Source organism: Astyanax mexicanus, chromosome 19, assembly GCF_023375975.1.
Source record: "Astyanax mexicanus isolate ESR-SI-001 chromosome 19, AstMex3_surface, whole genome shotgun sequence".
Classification (NCBI taxonomy): Eukaryota; Metazoa; Chordata; class Actinopteri; order Characiformes; family Acestrorhamphidae; genus Astyanax; species Astyanax mexicanus.
The window spans coordinates 30,688,835-30,704,659 of record NC_064426.1 but is presented as its reverse complement, the minus strand read 5'-3'; the positions used below and the strand labels follow the sequence as shown (position 1 = coordinate 30,704,659).

The following is a 15,825-nucleotide window of genomic DNA, read 5'->3' as shown; positions in this document are numbered from 1 at the left end:
ACAACCTCTAAATGCTTCCTATAACTTCTTCCAATTAGAGTCTGGCTTCTGGTTGAAGGTATTTTGCACCACTTACAAAAAAACATCTCCAGTTTAATCAGGTTCTGACATTCAACAGCGCCAATCCATGCCTTTAGAGTTTGTTGTTGAGAGTCAGTTTCAGCTCTGGACGCTTCATTCATTAATAAAGATTTTTTAAATGTTAAATCGCTAGCGAGGGAAAATCAATATCGCACGAGCCTGCTATACCCAGCCACTGGCTGAGCAAAGGGAAGTCCCACTAGGCAGGAAATTCAGCCACAGCCTGTTACTGAGGATGCAACAGCGCAGTCGAAAGCTGCAGTCGCAGTCTGCGCCTGGAGTGTACTGATGATGATCTGCAGGCGAGAATCTAGAGCATGCAGGTTCTGCATGGACTAAAGGGTTTTTTAAATGGAAGTGGAGCAAACAGATTTCCTAATTACCTTTTGAGCATAAACACTGATTTCCTAACTGCTGCTGCTATAGACTGTGGTAGAGATGGTTTGAAATGAGCCAACTGTATGGATGTCACTCTGGGGTGGGGTGAAATGGGCAAACTGAAGGTTAATAAATTAATAATAGTAGTAAAAACAATTAAAAAACAACTATAACACAGCTATTGAACTTTTGAGCGTTTCTTTGTGGCGAGCCCGCCAGGAGACGAACCAGCGGAACATCTATGACTGTCAGTGCAGGATAATGACAAGCAAAGCCCCTCTCCCCTCCCCCTAGAGGCGCGATTCCACACTGTAGCGCCACACGGCTCGTCTGCTTCGGCCCACTCGTTCTAAAGATATCGCGCCATGCGATGCTCCACACGTACTTTCATCTCCATCGCATTGTTGAGTTGGATCTCTGCGCCAACGTGGGGGGGTGGGGGTGGATTGGGGGAAGGGGGGTGAAGAAGAAAATGGCTAAGGATGCCATTATTCTGCTGCAGTATTAACAGGCTGAGCAACATGAAGCTGCAGGGAGACTGAGGGGATATATAAAGCCCAGCTATCCTCCGGTTGTTGTGTGTGAAAGCAGTTAGCAGTCAGTCAGTCACTCAGTGTCTTCTCCTGCCAGGAGCTGCAATATGAATCGACAAGGTGGTGTTCTGCACGCTGCTGGAGGACAGCGAGTGAAGGTGTGGGTCTATAGTCTACAGGGCTGCCCATCTAACTGTTCTTTTCCTATTTAGAGGATTGTGTGAGTGCACGCATATATATATATATATATATATATATATATATATATATATATATATATATATATATATATATATATATATATATATATATATATATATATATATATATACACATACACACACACAGGGGTTGGACAATGAAACTGAAACACCTGTCATTTTAGTGTGGGAGGTTTCATGGCTAAATTGGAGCAGCCTGGTGGCCAATCTTCATTAATCGCACATTGCACCAGTAAGAGCAGAGTGTGAAGGGTCAGTTAGCAGGGTAAGAGCACAGTTTTGCTCAAAATATTGCAATGCACACAACATTATGGGTGACACACCATAATTTAAAAGAGGACAAATTGTTGGTGCATGCCTGGCTGGTCTTTGTATGTATCAAGGTCCACGGTTTTCAGGGTATTGTCAGCATACCACCAAGAAGGACGAAGCACATCCAAAAGGATTAACTGTGGACGCAAGAGGAAGCTGTCTGAAAGGGATGTTTGGGTGCCAATTAGAATTGTATCTAAAAAACATAAAACCACGGCTGCCCAAATCACGGCAGAACTCAATGTGCACCTCAACTCTCCTGTTTCCACCAGAACTGTCCTTCAGGACGATAAATTATTGTGGTCTAAAACCAGGTGTTTCAGTTTCATTGTCCAACCACTGTATGTATATATATATATATATATATATATATATATATATATATATATATATATATATATATATATATATATATATATATATATATATTTAGAGATACACACAATATATAAGAAACTCACAGTCAGGTATCTAGCATCCAGATCTACTTTCTTCTCGAGCTCTGAGAGCAGCTCAGTGTGGAAGGACTTCAGCTGCAGAGAGAACACACACACACACACACACACAAAGAGAAAAAAAATAGGTAAGTATTTAGCTCTCATTTATACAAACAGGCTTATATAATAAAGACTAAACAATATATAGTTTTCGCATCATTATCAAAATATTTGGCTCTGCATTAGTTGCACTGTAGGGAGTACAATGTCAAACTAGATTGCAGTTCCTTGAGAAACTGTGAGAGTGACTGTAGTGTTGATTCATGGCTGGTTGCTATGGTGTTGCTAAGTGGTTGCTATGTGACTGCTATGATATCTGTGTTGGTTGCTAGGTGGTGGCTAAGGTGTTGCAAGGTGGTTGCGCAACATGCAAACATGCCATGACTATTGTTGCTAATGTGCTCTGGATGTGTGGGATGTCCAAATTTTTGATCAATAGCTAGTTTATCCAATAGCTGCTCCATGCACACACAGTCCTGGAGCGCTGGCTGATGTGCGGAGCGTAAAAGCTTTTGAGCGCTGCTACGGAAGCTAGGTTGCTCTGGACATGCAGGGTGTCCAAACTTTCGACCAATAGCTGCTTTATCCAATAGCTCCTCCATACATAGACAGTACTGGAGCCCTGGGCACACAAGACATCCTGTGCGCACTTTTGTTGCGCCCCAATCATTACTATGGGGCAAATGTATATAACAACTGTACAAAAAACGTACGCCGTAAGTAATTTAATTGAAAAAAATTATGAACTAAACAAAATACAAAAAAAAAAACTATAATAACATATAATAAAATAGCAAAGAATAGATATTATGAATAAAACATAACTAATGCATGAGACATTAATGCATTAATTATATACTTTATCAAACATGAATTTTGTCTTTTAAATGAGAACTATATACATTATAAGATAAAAGGAGTAAAAAGTTAATGAAGATTTTAAGTCTGGTCTCATATACTTCAGAATGGTACGTGAAAAAGCCCGGGTTAACAAAGGCTTAAAAAAGGACTGGAATGTGATCAAGCTTTATAAAGAAAGTGCCCTGATTGGTTATGATATCAATCTTTCACTCTGCACACATTTCACACTCTGGCCGTGTGAAAATCAATAGATGATTTTATAATGCTGATGTACAGTCTGCAGGGCACGGAGGAGGAGATGAGGAGGAGATGAGGAAGATAACGCACCATTTCCTCTAGCTGCACCTGAATCTGCCGATGAACCTCAGCCATCTGAAACAGCACGTCCCCTGCAGAACACAGAGAATCACCGTTACTCATCACACACACAGAGAGAGAGAGAGAGAGAGAGAGAGAGAGAGAGAGAGAGAGAGAGAGAGAGAGAGAGAGAGAGAAAGACAGAGAGAGCGCAAATGAAAAATAATAGAAAGAAAAAAATTAGGTAAAGAAAACAAGCAAAAGAGAAAGCAGGAGAAAAGGGAGAGTGACAGAGTGAGAGATAGGGAGAGATAGAGAATGAGATCGAGACAGTGAGAAACAGAAAAATAGAGAGAAATCCTAAAAGAAATCCTGAAAGAAAGAAAGAAAGAAAGACAGGCAAAGAGAGAGAGAAATTGCAAAAGAAAGAGTGAGAGACATAGCGAGCCATGGAGAAACAAAAACTGACAGAGAATGAAAAACTGTGAGACACAGGAAGTAATATAGAAAGAAAGAGTGAGAGACAGAAAACAGACAGACAGAAAAACTGAGAGACAAAAAAAAGAAAGACAGAGACAGGGGAAGGAATAGGGAAAGAAAGAAGAGATAGAAAGAAAAAACAAAAGGGACACAGAGATAGAAAAAAGAGAGACAGAGAAAGAAAGACAGAAACAGAGACAGAAAGTAACAAAGAGACATAAAAAGAGAGACTGAGAGACAGAGGAAGAAAGACTGAGAGACATAGAAAGAGAGACTGAGAGACAGAAAAAAGAGAGACAGAGGAAGAAAGACTGAGTTAATAGAAAGAGACTAAGGGACAGAAAAAACGACTGAGAGACAAAGAAAGAAAGACTAAGAGACAGAAAAAGAAAGACTTAGAGACAGAGAGACTGAGAGACATGAGGAGGAATGGGGAAAGAAAGATGGAGAGACAGAAAGAAAGAGACATAGGGAGGCATAGAGAATGAAAGACTGAGAGACAGAGTAGGAAAGACAGAGAGAGAGAAAGAAAGACAGACATCCCATGTAATAGCTGTCTTTATTAATAGTAATAGAGAAAAACTAAGAAACAGAGAAAGTAAAACTGAAAGAAAGTGAAAGAGAGATAGCAAAGGCAAGAGACAGAGAGAGAAATAAAGAGAGACTGCTGTCGTGCACCAAGACCATGCATTCACATAAGACAAACACAGACAAGACGAGCAAACGAAAGACAAGATGGAGGAGTCAACAACAAAACACCACACACACACACACACACACACACACACACACACACCAAAGAAAACACACACAAACACATACACACACAAATATACACACTGCAAACAGAACAGGGCAGGAGAACGCAAACTGCAAATGCTACACAACAGAAATCATATGGATTCAAACAGACTCAGCATCTCAGAAAGGGGTTGGACAAGTCAAGTTATGCTAAAAAAAAAAAAACTAAAAGAAAGAGAAAGAAAAAAAGAAAAGGAAAAGAAAAGAACGATATAATTATCCCGGCTTACAGAACCTGCAATTCTGGAGATCAAAACACACATCTTAGTTCACTGGTCTTCTTCTACAAACTCTACTGATGGAAGAAAGGCAGTCAAAACATCAAAATTCAGAACAAAGGAATGGAGGAAAGAGAGGAGAAAAGAGGGGGAAGAGGAGGAAAAAAGGAGGGGGGAAGGAGGGAGGGAGGCATGCAGCCGGCTGAGGAGGTGTGCGTTTATATACCTACACGCTGCCTCTTCTGAATATGCAATGCGTCGTGAAAGGAAAGGAATAAAAAAGAAGAGACAGACTGAGCAGGAGACAGAGGAGGAGACTGAGGGAGAGACACACAGAGAAAGAGAGGAAAAGAAAGAGAGAGAGAAAGAAGAGAGAGAAGAAGAGAGAAGGTAAGCGCAATACAAAGAGCAATGGAGGACACACACCAACACAAACACACATATACACACACACATAAGCACATACAGGCCAGGTATGCTCTAAAGGCCTTGCAATAAGGGCCAGAGAAGACACTGCTGCATACTGAATGGTCATTGGTCAAGCATAACATTATGACCACTTAAAAGAGAGTAGTCCTGTATCTGTTTCTCTGCATTCTAGGGTTTTCACGATACCTGAACTTTCACTTCGATACTGATACCAACAATCAGTTGAAATCTATGAAGTGAATAAAATCGCGCCTACTAATTTGACTCCTTTGAAGATAGTAACTAGGCTTTATACAGTATTGAAAGCACTGAACGCTAAAAAACCAAACTGAAAAAGCACAGTGTTTAAAAACTCCAGCAGCACTGCTGTGTCTGATTCACTCATACCAGCACAACACACACTAAGTAACGCATAGTGTCAGTGTCACCGCATTATGAGTAATAGAGTAATGGCGCTAACTTAAATTACATGTGGTACGGTGGTTGAGTCAATGATACCATACAAATGAAACTATACAGTACATCACAATATTGATATATCTCAGTATTCACAAAACACTATGGGTCAAGAAATGCCTACACATCTTCATAAATTCAAATGTCCTAACCATCTGGCACCATTTTTAACGCCTCACACCTAAAGGTGCGAAAAGTATTTCTATTCATTACTCTGTAGGTAGAAGCATAGATACTAGTGTTTAAAATACTTCTGTAGAAGTTAAATATCAACTTAAGCTTTTTACTCTTTAAGTAAAAGTGTAAAAGTACTGGTTTCAAAACTACTTAAAAAAGTATAAAAGTAAAAGTAATGTAAGGGGACAACATGTCATAGGCTGAGCCACAGGGTCCTATAGTGGTTTTATTGAACGGTGAGAAGCCAGAATGAAATAGATGTAACGCGGCTATTTTTAAAATGTAAGGAGTAGAAAGTTTAGAAATTGTGTAAAAATGTAAGGAGAAGAAGTAAAAGGTCGGCTGAAATAGAATTACTCCAATAAAGTATAGATAAACAATTCTACACAAGTAAATCTACACAAATAACTCTTTATAAGGCTTTATATGTCACATTGCCACACAACCCCACTCCCAAAGTAAAACCTTGTGAAGAGTTAGCTAATTTGTAAAAACAAATCAGTGCTATTCAGTGCTAAACATACGTGCCTTTATCTGTTGTTACAAATTAACTCTTCTTATACTGATGTGGCCTTTCCCAAGCTGTCCTCTGATGTATCTACACTGCCTGTCCAAAAAAAAGTCTCCACCTGAATTTAAGTAAGTAAATGATCTGGGTTCGCTCCAGTTGTTCAGGTCTAGGTTCAGCAACAGTATGTGCTGAAAGAATGAGGTCAGCTGACTAGCTGAAAATACTGAATATAGACCAGGTTATTCCATCAACGGATTTTTTTTTCTTCCCTAATGACGATGCCAGGATTCATGGGGCTGGAATTGTGAAAGAGTGGGTCAGGGAGCATGAGATCATCATTTTCACACATGGATTGTTCACCACAGAGTCCAGATTTTAACCTCATTGAGAATCTTTGGGATGTGCTGCATGGAGAAGACTTTGTGCAGTGGTCAGACTCTACCATCATCAATGCTGCTGCAAGATCTTGGTGAAAAATTAATGCAAGGGGCGCCGAGTGGTCCAGCGGTCTAATGCGCTGCCACTATGAGCGGGAGGTCGCAGGTTCGAACCGCCACTCATGCAGCTTTGCCATCAGCTGCCGGTGCTAAATTGGCTCTGCTCCCTCTGGGGTGGGTCGCTCTCTCCCCATCACACTCAAGGTGGCGCTGGGCGGGACGAGGCGTCTGTGAGCGGATGGATCGGAACCTAGCTGCTGTGCTTTCCTCCGAGCGCACTAGCTGCTCAGGCAATGATTCATCCGCAGCAGCTCGAAAAAAAGGGGTGATTGACTTCACACGTGTCGGAGGAGGCGTGTGCTCGTCCGCATCCTCCAAGGGTCACGGGCGTCACCGATGGGGACGCACAAAAGGGTGGGACAATTGGATATCCAAATTGGGAGAAAATGGAAAAAAAATTAATGCAACACTGGATTGAAATAATTCTTGTGACATTGCAGAAGCTTATCAAAACAATGCCACAGTGAATGCATCAAAGCAATCAAAGCTAGCTAAAGGCGGTCCAACCAAATATTAGACTGTGTGACCTTATTTTTTCAGTCGCAACTTTTTTCTTTCTTTTTTTTTTGGCCAGGCAGTGTTTATAGCTGCACAGCATTTAAAACATGAAATCATGTTTTAACTTAACAGTTTATCTTACTTCTTTATTTGGCCTGTTTATTACAAGAAGTACTGGTTTATATAATCAAACACTGGCACTTAGAACAGTTTACAAGTGTTCAATTACCAATGCACACCAATAGCTTGCACAGTTAAACACCGCAATAAAAATCAGTAAAAGCAGGGCACTCAGTTTCCCGCACAGTTCAGGTCATTACAGAGCAGCTCAGAAGCCCATCAACCAGTAAAGACCATACAGCACACAGAAACGCCACAGATACTCAGGAGGCAGCCTGGGGAGAGGGGCTGCTCCCAGCAAGCAAATTTGGTCTGATTAATGATAATTATACAAGCAGGGCGGCACACTTGTGAGGCTCATTTGCACATTTCACTTAAAGGTGCTGTAGCAGCTGAGAGCACTGCCTCCACAGGCACAGACCTTTCCCAGAGAAAAGCCAAAGAGGCCAAGCCTGCAAGACCCGGACTGCAGGACAGAAGTTCAAAACAACAAAACAACCAACGACTCAGAAAGCACAGGTCTGAGATGAATATATCTGCATCAAATATGAGAAGACCAGGCAAATATTAAGAGAAATATTCCCTTTTATTTTTTACTCATCACTGTTAAATTGTTTCAATCAAGCACACAGAAAGCCCTTTAGAATAATCAATAAATTAGCCTTTACATCAATCAACTAATCAGAGAAACAAAGATAAACTGATTAAAATGTATATATATATATATATACAGATTCTAACAATTCTTTCTATGGACATATGTTCTATGTATATGTCTAACTCTATACACAGACCCCACAGTTTTATATTTATTAACATTTTTAAGCACTTTTTGCTATTTATAAATTATACTTTAAAGTTAATTCTACACTTTTATCTTCTGCTTAGTTTTCCTTTGTTTGTGTCTTATTTTTTGCAGGTTTTACAAAGTAAATTGTAGTATCTTATTCTTTTTAATTTTGCATTTTGCATACTTGAATTTTTGCACTTTAATATATATATATATATATATATATATATATATATATATATGTAAATGCATTAGTTGGAGCCCTAACAGGCAGCGTGTTGCATGTCGTCGCTGTCCAATGAAAAACACTTATCTCCAAAACAGCAGCTTTATAGGAGAGAGAAAAAACCTTGTAAACTTTCAATGGAAGTCAATGTAAAAAGAGTTTATTTCAGGTAATTTTGAAGAGTTTCTATTGGTCCGTTCATCAAGACATTTTGGCACAGTGTAATGGACAGTTTATTTGTTCAAATTATGTAGGAAACTAAAAATCGACAAAAATGGAGATAAGTGTTTTTCATTGGACAGCGACGATATAAGCTTTGCAGCACTGATTCAGCAAAAAGCACAGCAGGAAACTCCAGACACCAAATATATCATGTCTGAACAAGATCTTGTCTGAATTAGATTTTAACAGGCCAATTTAAAAAACTGTAGAAAAAAATAAATAAATAAAAAATAAGAGTCTCTTATGCAATTGTTTAAACAATAAGATTTTTGTGTACATACTAGGGATGTCAATCAATCTAAAAATTAAATATTGATTAAATAAATTAACTAATTTAACACAAAATCTGCTGTTATTAATCTTGATTAAATCACATTTTTCTTCTCAACATCAAAACTTAACATTAAAGAATGTTAAGGATATATGAGGATATATAATATATTAAGGATATATTTAATTATAATTTAATAGTTTTGTTTCATTGTATATTGTTTATCTTTGAACATGTTCAAGAAAAAAGTTTCATTAATACAAAATATGATTAATGAAGAAGAAATCTTCTTACAGAGGACCTCATATATTTTCTTCTTTTTTTTCTTTGTTTTGTGTCACATAACAGTAATTGAGACCTGTTTGTTGTCCAACCCAATGAAACAGAGGCTTTGCCACGCCCACTGCACTGGAAAAACAAGCAACCCAGACATTAGGGCATGACAGCAAGTAAGAGAAGTTAATTTTAACAGATTTAATGTGATTTAGATCACTTTTTTCATGTATATTGCATTGTTTAGGGACGGTGGGTGAAATATAAAATTGTAATGTTAATCACAGGCTACAGTTAATTAGATTACAATTTATATCAATTTTATATTAGTATATTAGAGTCTTATTTTGTGTGCACTGTATACTCAATATGATATATATAATTCAGTTCTTCTCTTTGACGCATAGGAGTATGATAGGTGGACACTGGATCAGAAACACTTACCATACAACTGAAGTTTGCAGGGTTTACAGCACAGTATCTCACCTGTTGCTCCCCAAATAGTTACTCATCCACCACCCCATCCATCAGAGGAGAGGGTTCAGCAGAGCACCACTGCTGCTGCTGGGGATTTTCAACACAATTTACTTTTTTAAGGTCACTGATGGGTTGAAAATAGGCCAGCCAAAAGTGGTACAGTGGTTCTGTTGGCATAGATATATTTAAACTGTGAGGAGAGATGAAATAATGGCTTGGGGAGAAGAGATGCTTTGCTTTTTTGATCAGATGAAATAAAGCTGTTTGGAGAACTATAGCTGAGGCATTATAAATTTTACATTACTAATATAACTGTCAAACATGGTGGTGGTAGCAACATGCTCAGGGCCTTTTTTTTTTTTACATCAAACAATAACATGTCATGCTATTGGCTGGGTCTGTGGGCGTGTCCCAATTACAAAATAATTACTAGTACTAACTTGTTTTTTTAAGTATGTAGTGTAGATGAAAGTGTAAAAAGTTGAGTATGCTTAAATTTCTACTATATTAGCGTATTTTTCGCACTATAAGGCTTGCTGGATTATAAGGCACAGTATCAATGATCTATTTTCTGGTATATTTTCCTATACAAGGCGCACTATGCGACACTAGAAAGGAAATGGGGTGTCGCTAGAAGTGTGCTATATCATATCGTACACGATAATATCGCCACAATTTTCGAATATCGTGAACGATACTATACTCCGAATCGTGCAATATCACCCACCCCTAATTATCACATCAGGGTACTGCTTTTTTTTTTTTTTTTTTTTTTTTACTGTTTTTAGCGAAAGAAAAATTCACACTGTTCTCATTTCCCATTATATAATATCTACTAGAGACAGATTAAATCTGTCCAGTATCATTTATTTTACTTTAATCCTGGATATATTGAGATATTTGGAGTGCATTATTATTAGTGCCATGACATTCTGGATCACTGACTTCTGTTACAAATCTGATAAAATTATTGTATTTTTTATATCTTAGTTAGGGGTGTGCCGTATATCGTATGAAATAATGAAATTTAATTTTAATTTTGTTGCAGTAGTGCAATCATGATTTTTTTTTTTTATTCAGTGTTTTGTCATATCGTCATGAGTATCGCTATCGTGAAAATACTATGAAATACCGTGATATTATTTTAGGGCCATATCGCCCACCCCTAGGTGTCACCATGTTTTCCTTATAATTCTCGTCTTTGGGTTCTGGTAAGCCAGGTCGATATTAGCTAGTGATTCGTCCCACATAGCTTGAACACTGTAAATGTGCAGGCTACAGTCTGATATACTTGCCTCTGAATATAGGTCTTATACATAGGTCGCACCAGATTATAAGGCACACTGTCGATATTTGGGAAAATTAAAGAATGTTAAGTGCATATGGGGTAGTGGTGGCTCAGCAGCTAAAGAGTTAAAGAGCATTCTGTTTATTGTTAATGTAAAAGTTGGGTTTGTGCACTGCTGAATATACATCCATACAGAACAAACTACCTTCCACTACCAGATCAGGAGAATCTCTCACAATCTTTAAGAAACTCCTGAAGATAGAGCTCTTCAAAGAGCACTTACTCTTCTAACACCTCTGACAATCAAACTAACTACTTCTAACCTCATTTCCTTCTTCCCCTCCTGCACTCCCATTATTATTCCTATCCCATTATTTTCCTATGACCTATTTTAGTAACTTTAACTTCTATTACTTTTTGTACCTCACTATTGTAAGTCGCTTTGGACAAAACCATCTGCCAAATGTAATGTAATGTAATGTAATGTAATGTAACATCCTTGTATGTGCGCATTCCATACGCCTGCTTTGCCAAGATAGCAATGAATGTCTGACAGTCCACTGTAGTCAGGGTTGAAATCAGTCAGTGGCGCACTTGTGTTTTCTGTTGCCAAGATAGCAACGCACCAGAAATTTACCTTAACACACATCACTTCCAATAAGCATCACAATGTGCAGTATTACGCAGAGTGTAAGACAGGGTCCAAAATCTCTCTCTGCTGCTTGATTTGATTTTAATCAGAAAGACTAATCAAGACAATTGTTCACACACAAACAATCAAAGAGTAGACAAGCTAAGTGTATTGGCACAAACTGATTACATCATGTCCTCTTCTCTGAGGGCTGTTCTCTCAAGCTTGAACAATCCTCTGTCCAACACACACACACACACACACACACACACACACACACACAGCAGCAAGCTCTCAGCAGTCCACCTAAGCCGATTACAGATAATCAGTTGGGATCACAACCCCCGAGGGCTTATAGACTAAACAGCTCTGCTGACTGCGCTTAGTGGCCGGATCAATTAAAGAAAAGCAGAGCTGCTACAGCCGGCCACGGAAACGCTGCGAAACTTCTGCGAAGTCCTGCTGACGATCAATAAGCTCAAAGGCATTTTAACCAGGGAAAAAAAAAAAAAAAACACTTCCTCTTCCTCTAGAAAGAATAATAAGTGAAGCTTATTATCTCTTAGACAGGCATGGCAGACAAGTGGCAGCACGGTCAGTGGTCTGAATGATCAAACCAACAGAGTGTGCTCAGCCTTGGCAGAAACAAATCATTGTGTGTTTTCTCTGTGACGATATGTCGATTTATAATTTGTACATTTTTTTTTGTGTTTACAAATTCTTTATTTAAGGACCAGTCAGGACTGCAGGACACCCAGTATCTGCATCCTCTTCTACCACAGTCATGAGTACGTGATGTGACAGCATGTGATTAAGCATTGTCTTTTTGGGGAATATAAATAAAGGGTACCACTTTAATATAAGACCACCTTTATAAAGGGTTTATAAATGGTTTACAATTAGTTTATTAATGGTTACTAATTAGGTTGTAGATGCCATAAAAATCATTAATAATCAGTTATAAAACATTTGTAGAAAGGGTAACAACATAGATGGCTGTGGGAACACTATTTGGCAAACAACAGGTCATTGTTGCCCTTTGTACATGTGTTATAACTGATTATTTAGCATTTTAAGGCATCTACAACCTAATTAGTAACAATTAATAAACTAATTGTAAATCATTTATAAACCCTTTATAAAGGTAGTCTTATTTTAAAGAAATAAATGCATGTGCTTCTGTATTTCAAGGATGCAATTAGAGTGCAATTAATAGAAACAAAAAAAAAGACATACAAATATGATTGATGTTTTTGAATGCAGTGGGCAAAAAAATGCACACAAACATATAGATCCATACATTGTAGTGAGGTAAAATATATACGTAAAATGAAAGTGGATTAGTACTGTTTGGAAAAACAAATGAAACCACACAATCAAAGAAAAAAAGCTTCTGGAGGAAAGTTTTCTGATCAAATTTAGCAAAAAGTGTGAAGAGGAGTAAAGTTAAGGCATTCAACCCTAAGAAAGCCATACCCACTGTTAAGCACGGTGGTGGTAGCATTAGGTTCTAAGGTTGTTTTGCTGCCTGAGGAATACCTCAGAATTCTTCTGCTGAATAAATAAATGGTCAAAAACTTCAGACACAATTGGAAGAAAAATATAAACCTAATAAACCCAATAAGCCCTAAGGGATTTTAACCGGACTGTCAATTTGTGTTCAGCCTTGACAGATTCGGTTTGGTTTGATTAAAACTAATCGGTGTGTGATTGTTCTGTGATGTATGCGTCGACTTATCATTTTCACATTTTTTATTTAAAAAAAAAGTTCTGCACACATTCTTTATTAGGGGACCAGCCATGACTGCAGGCAGAGCAGCCCAGTATCTGCATTTGTAAGTGTGAGGAGAAGGACACTTAAGGCATTTGACCCCATACCAGACAACCATACCAACTGTTAAGCATGGTGGTGGTAGCAATAGGTTCTGCGGTTGTTTGGACGTGTGAGGAATACTTCTGCTGAATAAATAAATGGTTAAAACTTGGACACAATTGGAGTAAAAATATTTATGAAACAATATACCAGCAAATTATATTGAAAACTATATAAAAAACACCAGTACAATAAAGTGAAAACAAAATACATACAAAAACAAAGAAGAAACAGCAAGACAAAAAAACAAATATTTGATTTCAACACAGAATTAATAAGATAATGGCTTAATGAGCCGACATCAACTGTTAAGTGTGCAGTTGCTTTAGCTGTACACACCGGTGGTTGTTGTTTACAGGCTTTTTATACAGTATAATTGGTCTGAGTCTGTCAGTTTTTTATGATAAATGCAGATACACACTGTTCAAGAAGTACTGGGAGCACCAGGATATACACAAAGTTTACTCTTACATAATCCCCTCCCATGCTAAACTGTCACTACCATTTATAAGGAAGGTTTCTGGCCATGAAGCTGAAGAATACGAATAGAACCTATCAAGTAGAGTGAAGGTGTTACTATTACCCTAAATCTCACCCTGATAGAGATATTCCCCAGTGTTTTCTCTGCTCTCTTACATTCCCTTCACATTTATTAACACAAGGGCTCGTTAATGAGCTAATTAGTTGATTCAGGTATGTTTAAACTGTGAAAATACAAAATGTGCAAGACTAAGTATCTGGGGGCGCTCCAGGACTGTGTGAGCTAAACCAAATAACAGGGATAAATAAAAATCAATATAATGTAATGGTTTAAATACCGGTTTAAAGACTTTAGTACAGAAAAATAATACGATTTCCACCATACACCATACATCTCAATTTGTCTATATGTCTGTCTGTGCATCTACCTTGTTGTGTCTATCTGTCCATCCATCTATCTTATCAATATCGGTGTGTCTGTCCCTCCATCTATCTATTTCAGTGTTTCTATCTATCTGTCCATCTATCTCGATGTGTCTATCTGTCCCTCCATCTATCTTGATGTGTCTATCTTTCTGTCCATCTGTCTCTGTGTCCATCAGTCCATGATTGTGTACCTATCTGTCTGTCCATACATCTCTGTGTCTATTCATCCTTCCATCTATCTCGATGTGTCTATCTGTCCCTCCATCTATCTCGATGTGTCTATCTATCAGTTCATCATTCTCTGTGTGTCTGTCAGTCTGTCAATCCATCTCGATGTGTCTGTCTGTCCCTCCATTTACATCAGTGTGTCTATCGGTCCCTCCATCTATCTCGGTGTGTCTGTCTGACTGGCCAACTATCTAGCTGTGTTTATCTGTCTGTCCATCATTATCGGTATGTCTATCTATCTGTCTATCTATCTTGGTGTGTCTATCTATCAGTCCATCATTCTGTGTGTATCTGTCCGTCCATCTATCTCGGTGTGTCCATCAGTCCATCATTCTGTGTGTATCTGTCCGTCAATCTATCTCGGTGTGTCTATCAGTCCATCATTCTGTGTGTATCTGTCTCGGTGTGTCTGTCTGTCCCTCCATCTCTCTCACTGTGTCTATCTGACTGACCATCTATCTCGATGTATCTATCTATCAGTCCATCATTCTCTGTGTATCTATCTGTCCGTCCACCTATCTCAGTGTGTCTATTTGTCCATCTATCTTTCTCTGTGTCTGTCCCTCCATCCATCTCGCTGTGTCTATCTGACTGACCATCTATCTCGATGTATGCATCTATCAGTCCATCATTCTCTGTGTATCTATCTGTCCGTCTATCTTTCTCTGTGTGTCTATCTTGGTGTGTATCTGCCATCCATCCATCCATCCATCAATCTATTCTATCCATCTATTCTATCTAATCATTCTGTCCATCTATTCTATCTATTCTATTCTATCTATTCTATTCTATCTATCCCACAAAGATGGTCTAGGCTATAAAAAAAAGATTACCAACACTCTGAAACTAAACCTATTTGAGCACCTGTGGGCCATCCTCAATCAGAAGGTGAAGAAATGCAGTTTAGGTATGTCTAGGGTTACCCAGGGTAATAGAAAAAGGAAAAAGGGTCTAGCCCTCAAAGAATACAAAGCAACTGTGGCTCTTGTAGTTGAAACAGGAACAACTGCAGACTCGCTACAGTATAGGCATAAGAGGAATGTAGAAGACAATGGGTTTTAAACAATGGTTGAGTGACAGCAGAACACACAGCAGATACAGCACATCACCATGATGGTGGGAGTTTGTTTCCGGGGACGTTCCACAAGAAAACATGGCTGCTAATATGAGAGCTTCACTGACTGAGAAGGCTAATGAGAGCCTTAGGCATGCAAGCTAATCAAGCTACGGTTTATGAGGAATCCCTGATATCCACATCTCTACAGAAATACTA

General features: G+C 38.5%; 1 protein-coding gene across 9 annotated transcripts in view; it reads right to left on the bottom strand.

Moving 5' to 3' along the window:
- The window catches only part of baiap2a (BAR/IMD domain containing adaptor protein 2a), a 136,040-nt gene that overhangs the window by 44,514 nt on the left and 75,701 nt on the right, over positions 1-15,825 (bottom strand). For all 9 annotated transcript variants that reach the window (XM_022673445.2, XM_022673464.2, XM_022673451.2 and 6 more), the window contains exons 4-5: positions 3,211-3,272; positions 1,987-2,058 (exon numbers count right to left, since the gene is read on the bottom strand). In XM_022673445.2, coding sequence (XP_022529166.1) covers positions 1,987-2,058; positions 3,211-3,272 — 134 coding nt within the window. The remainder of the gene's footprint in view (positions 1-1,986; positions 2,059-3,210; positions 3,273-15,825) is intronic.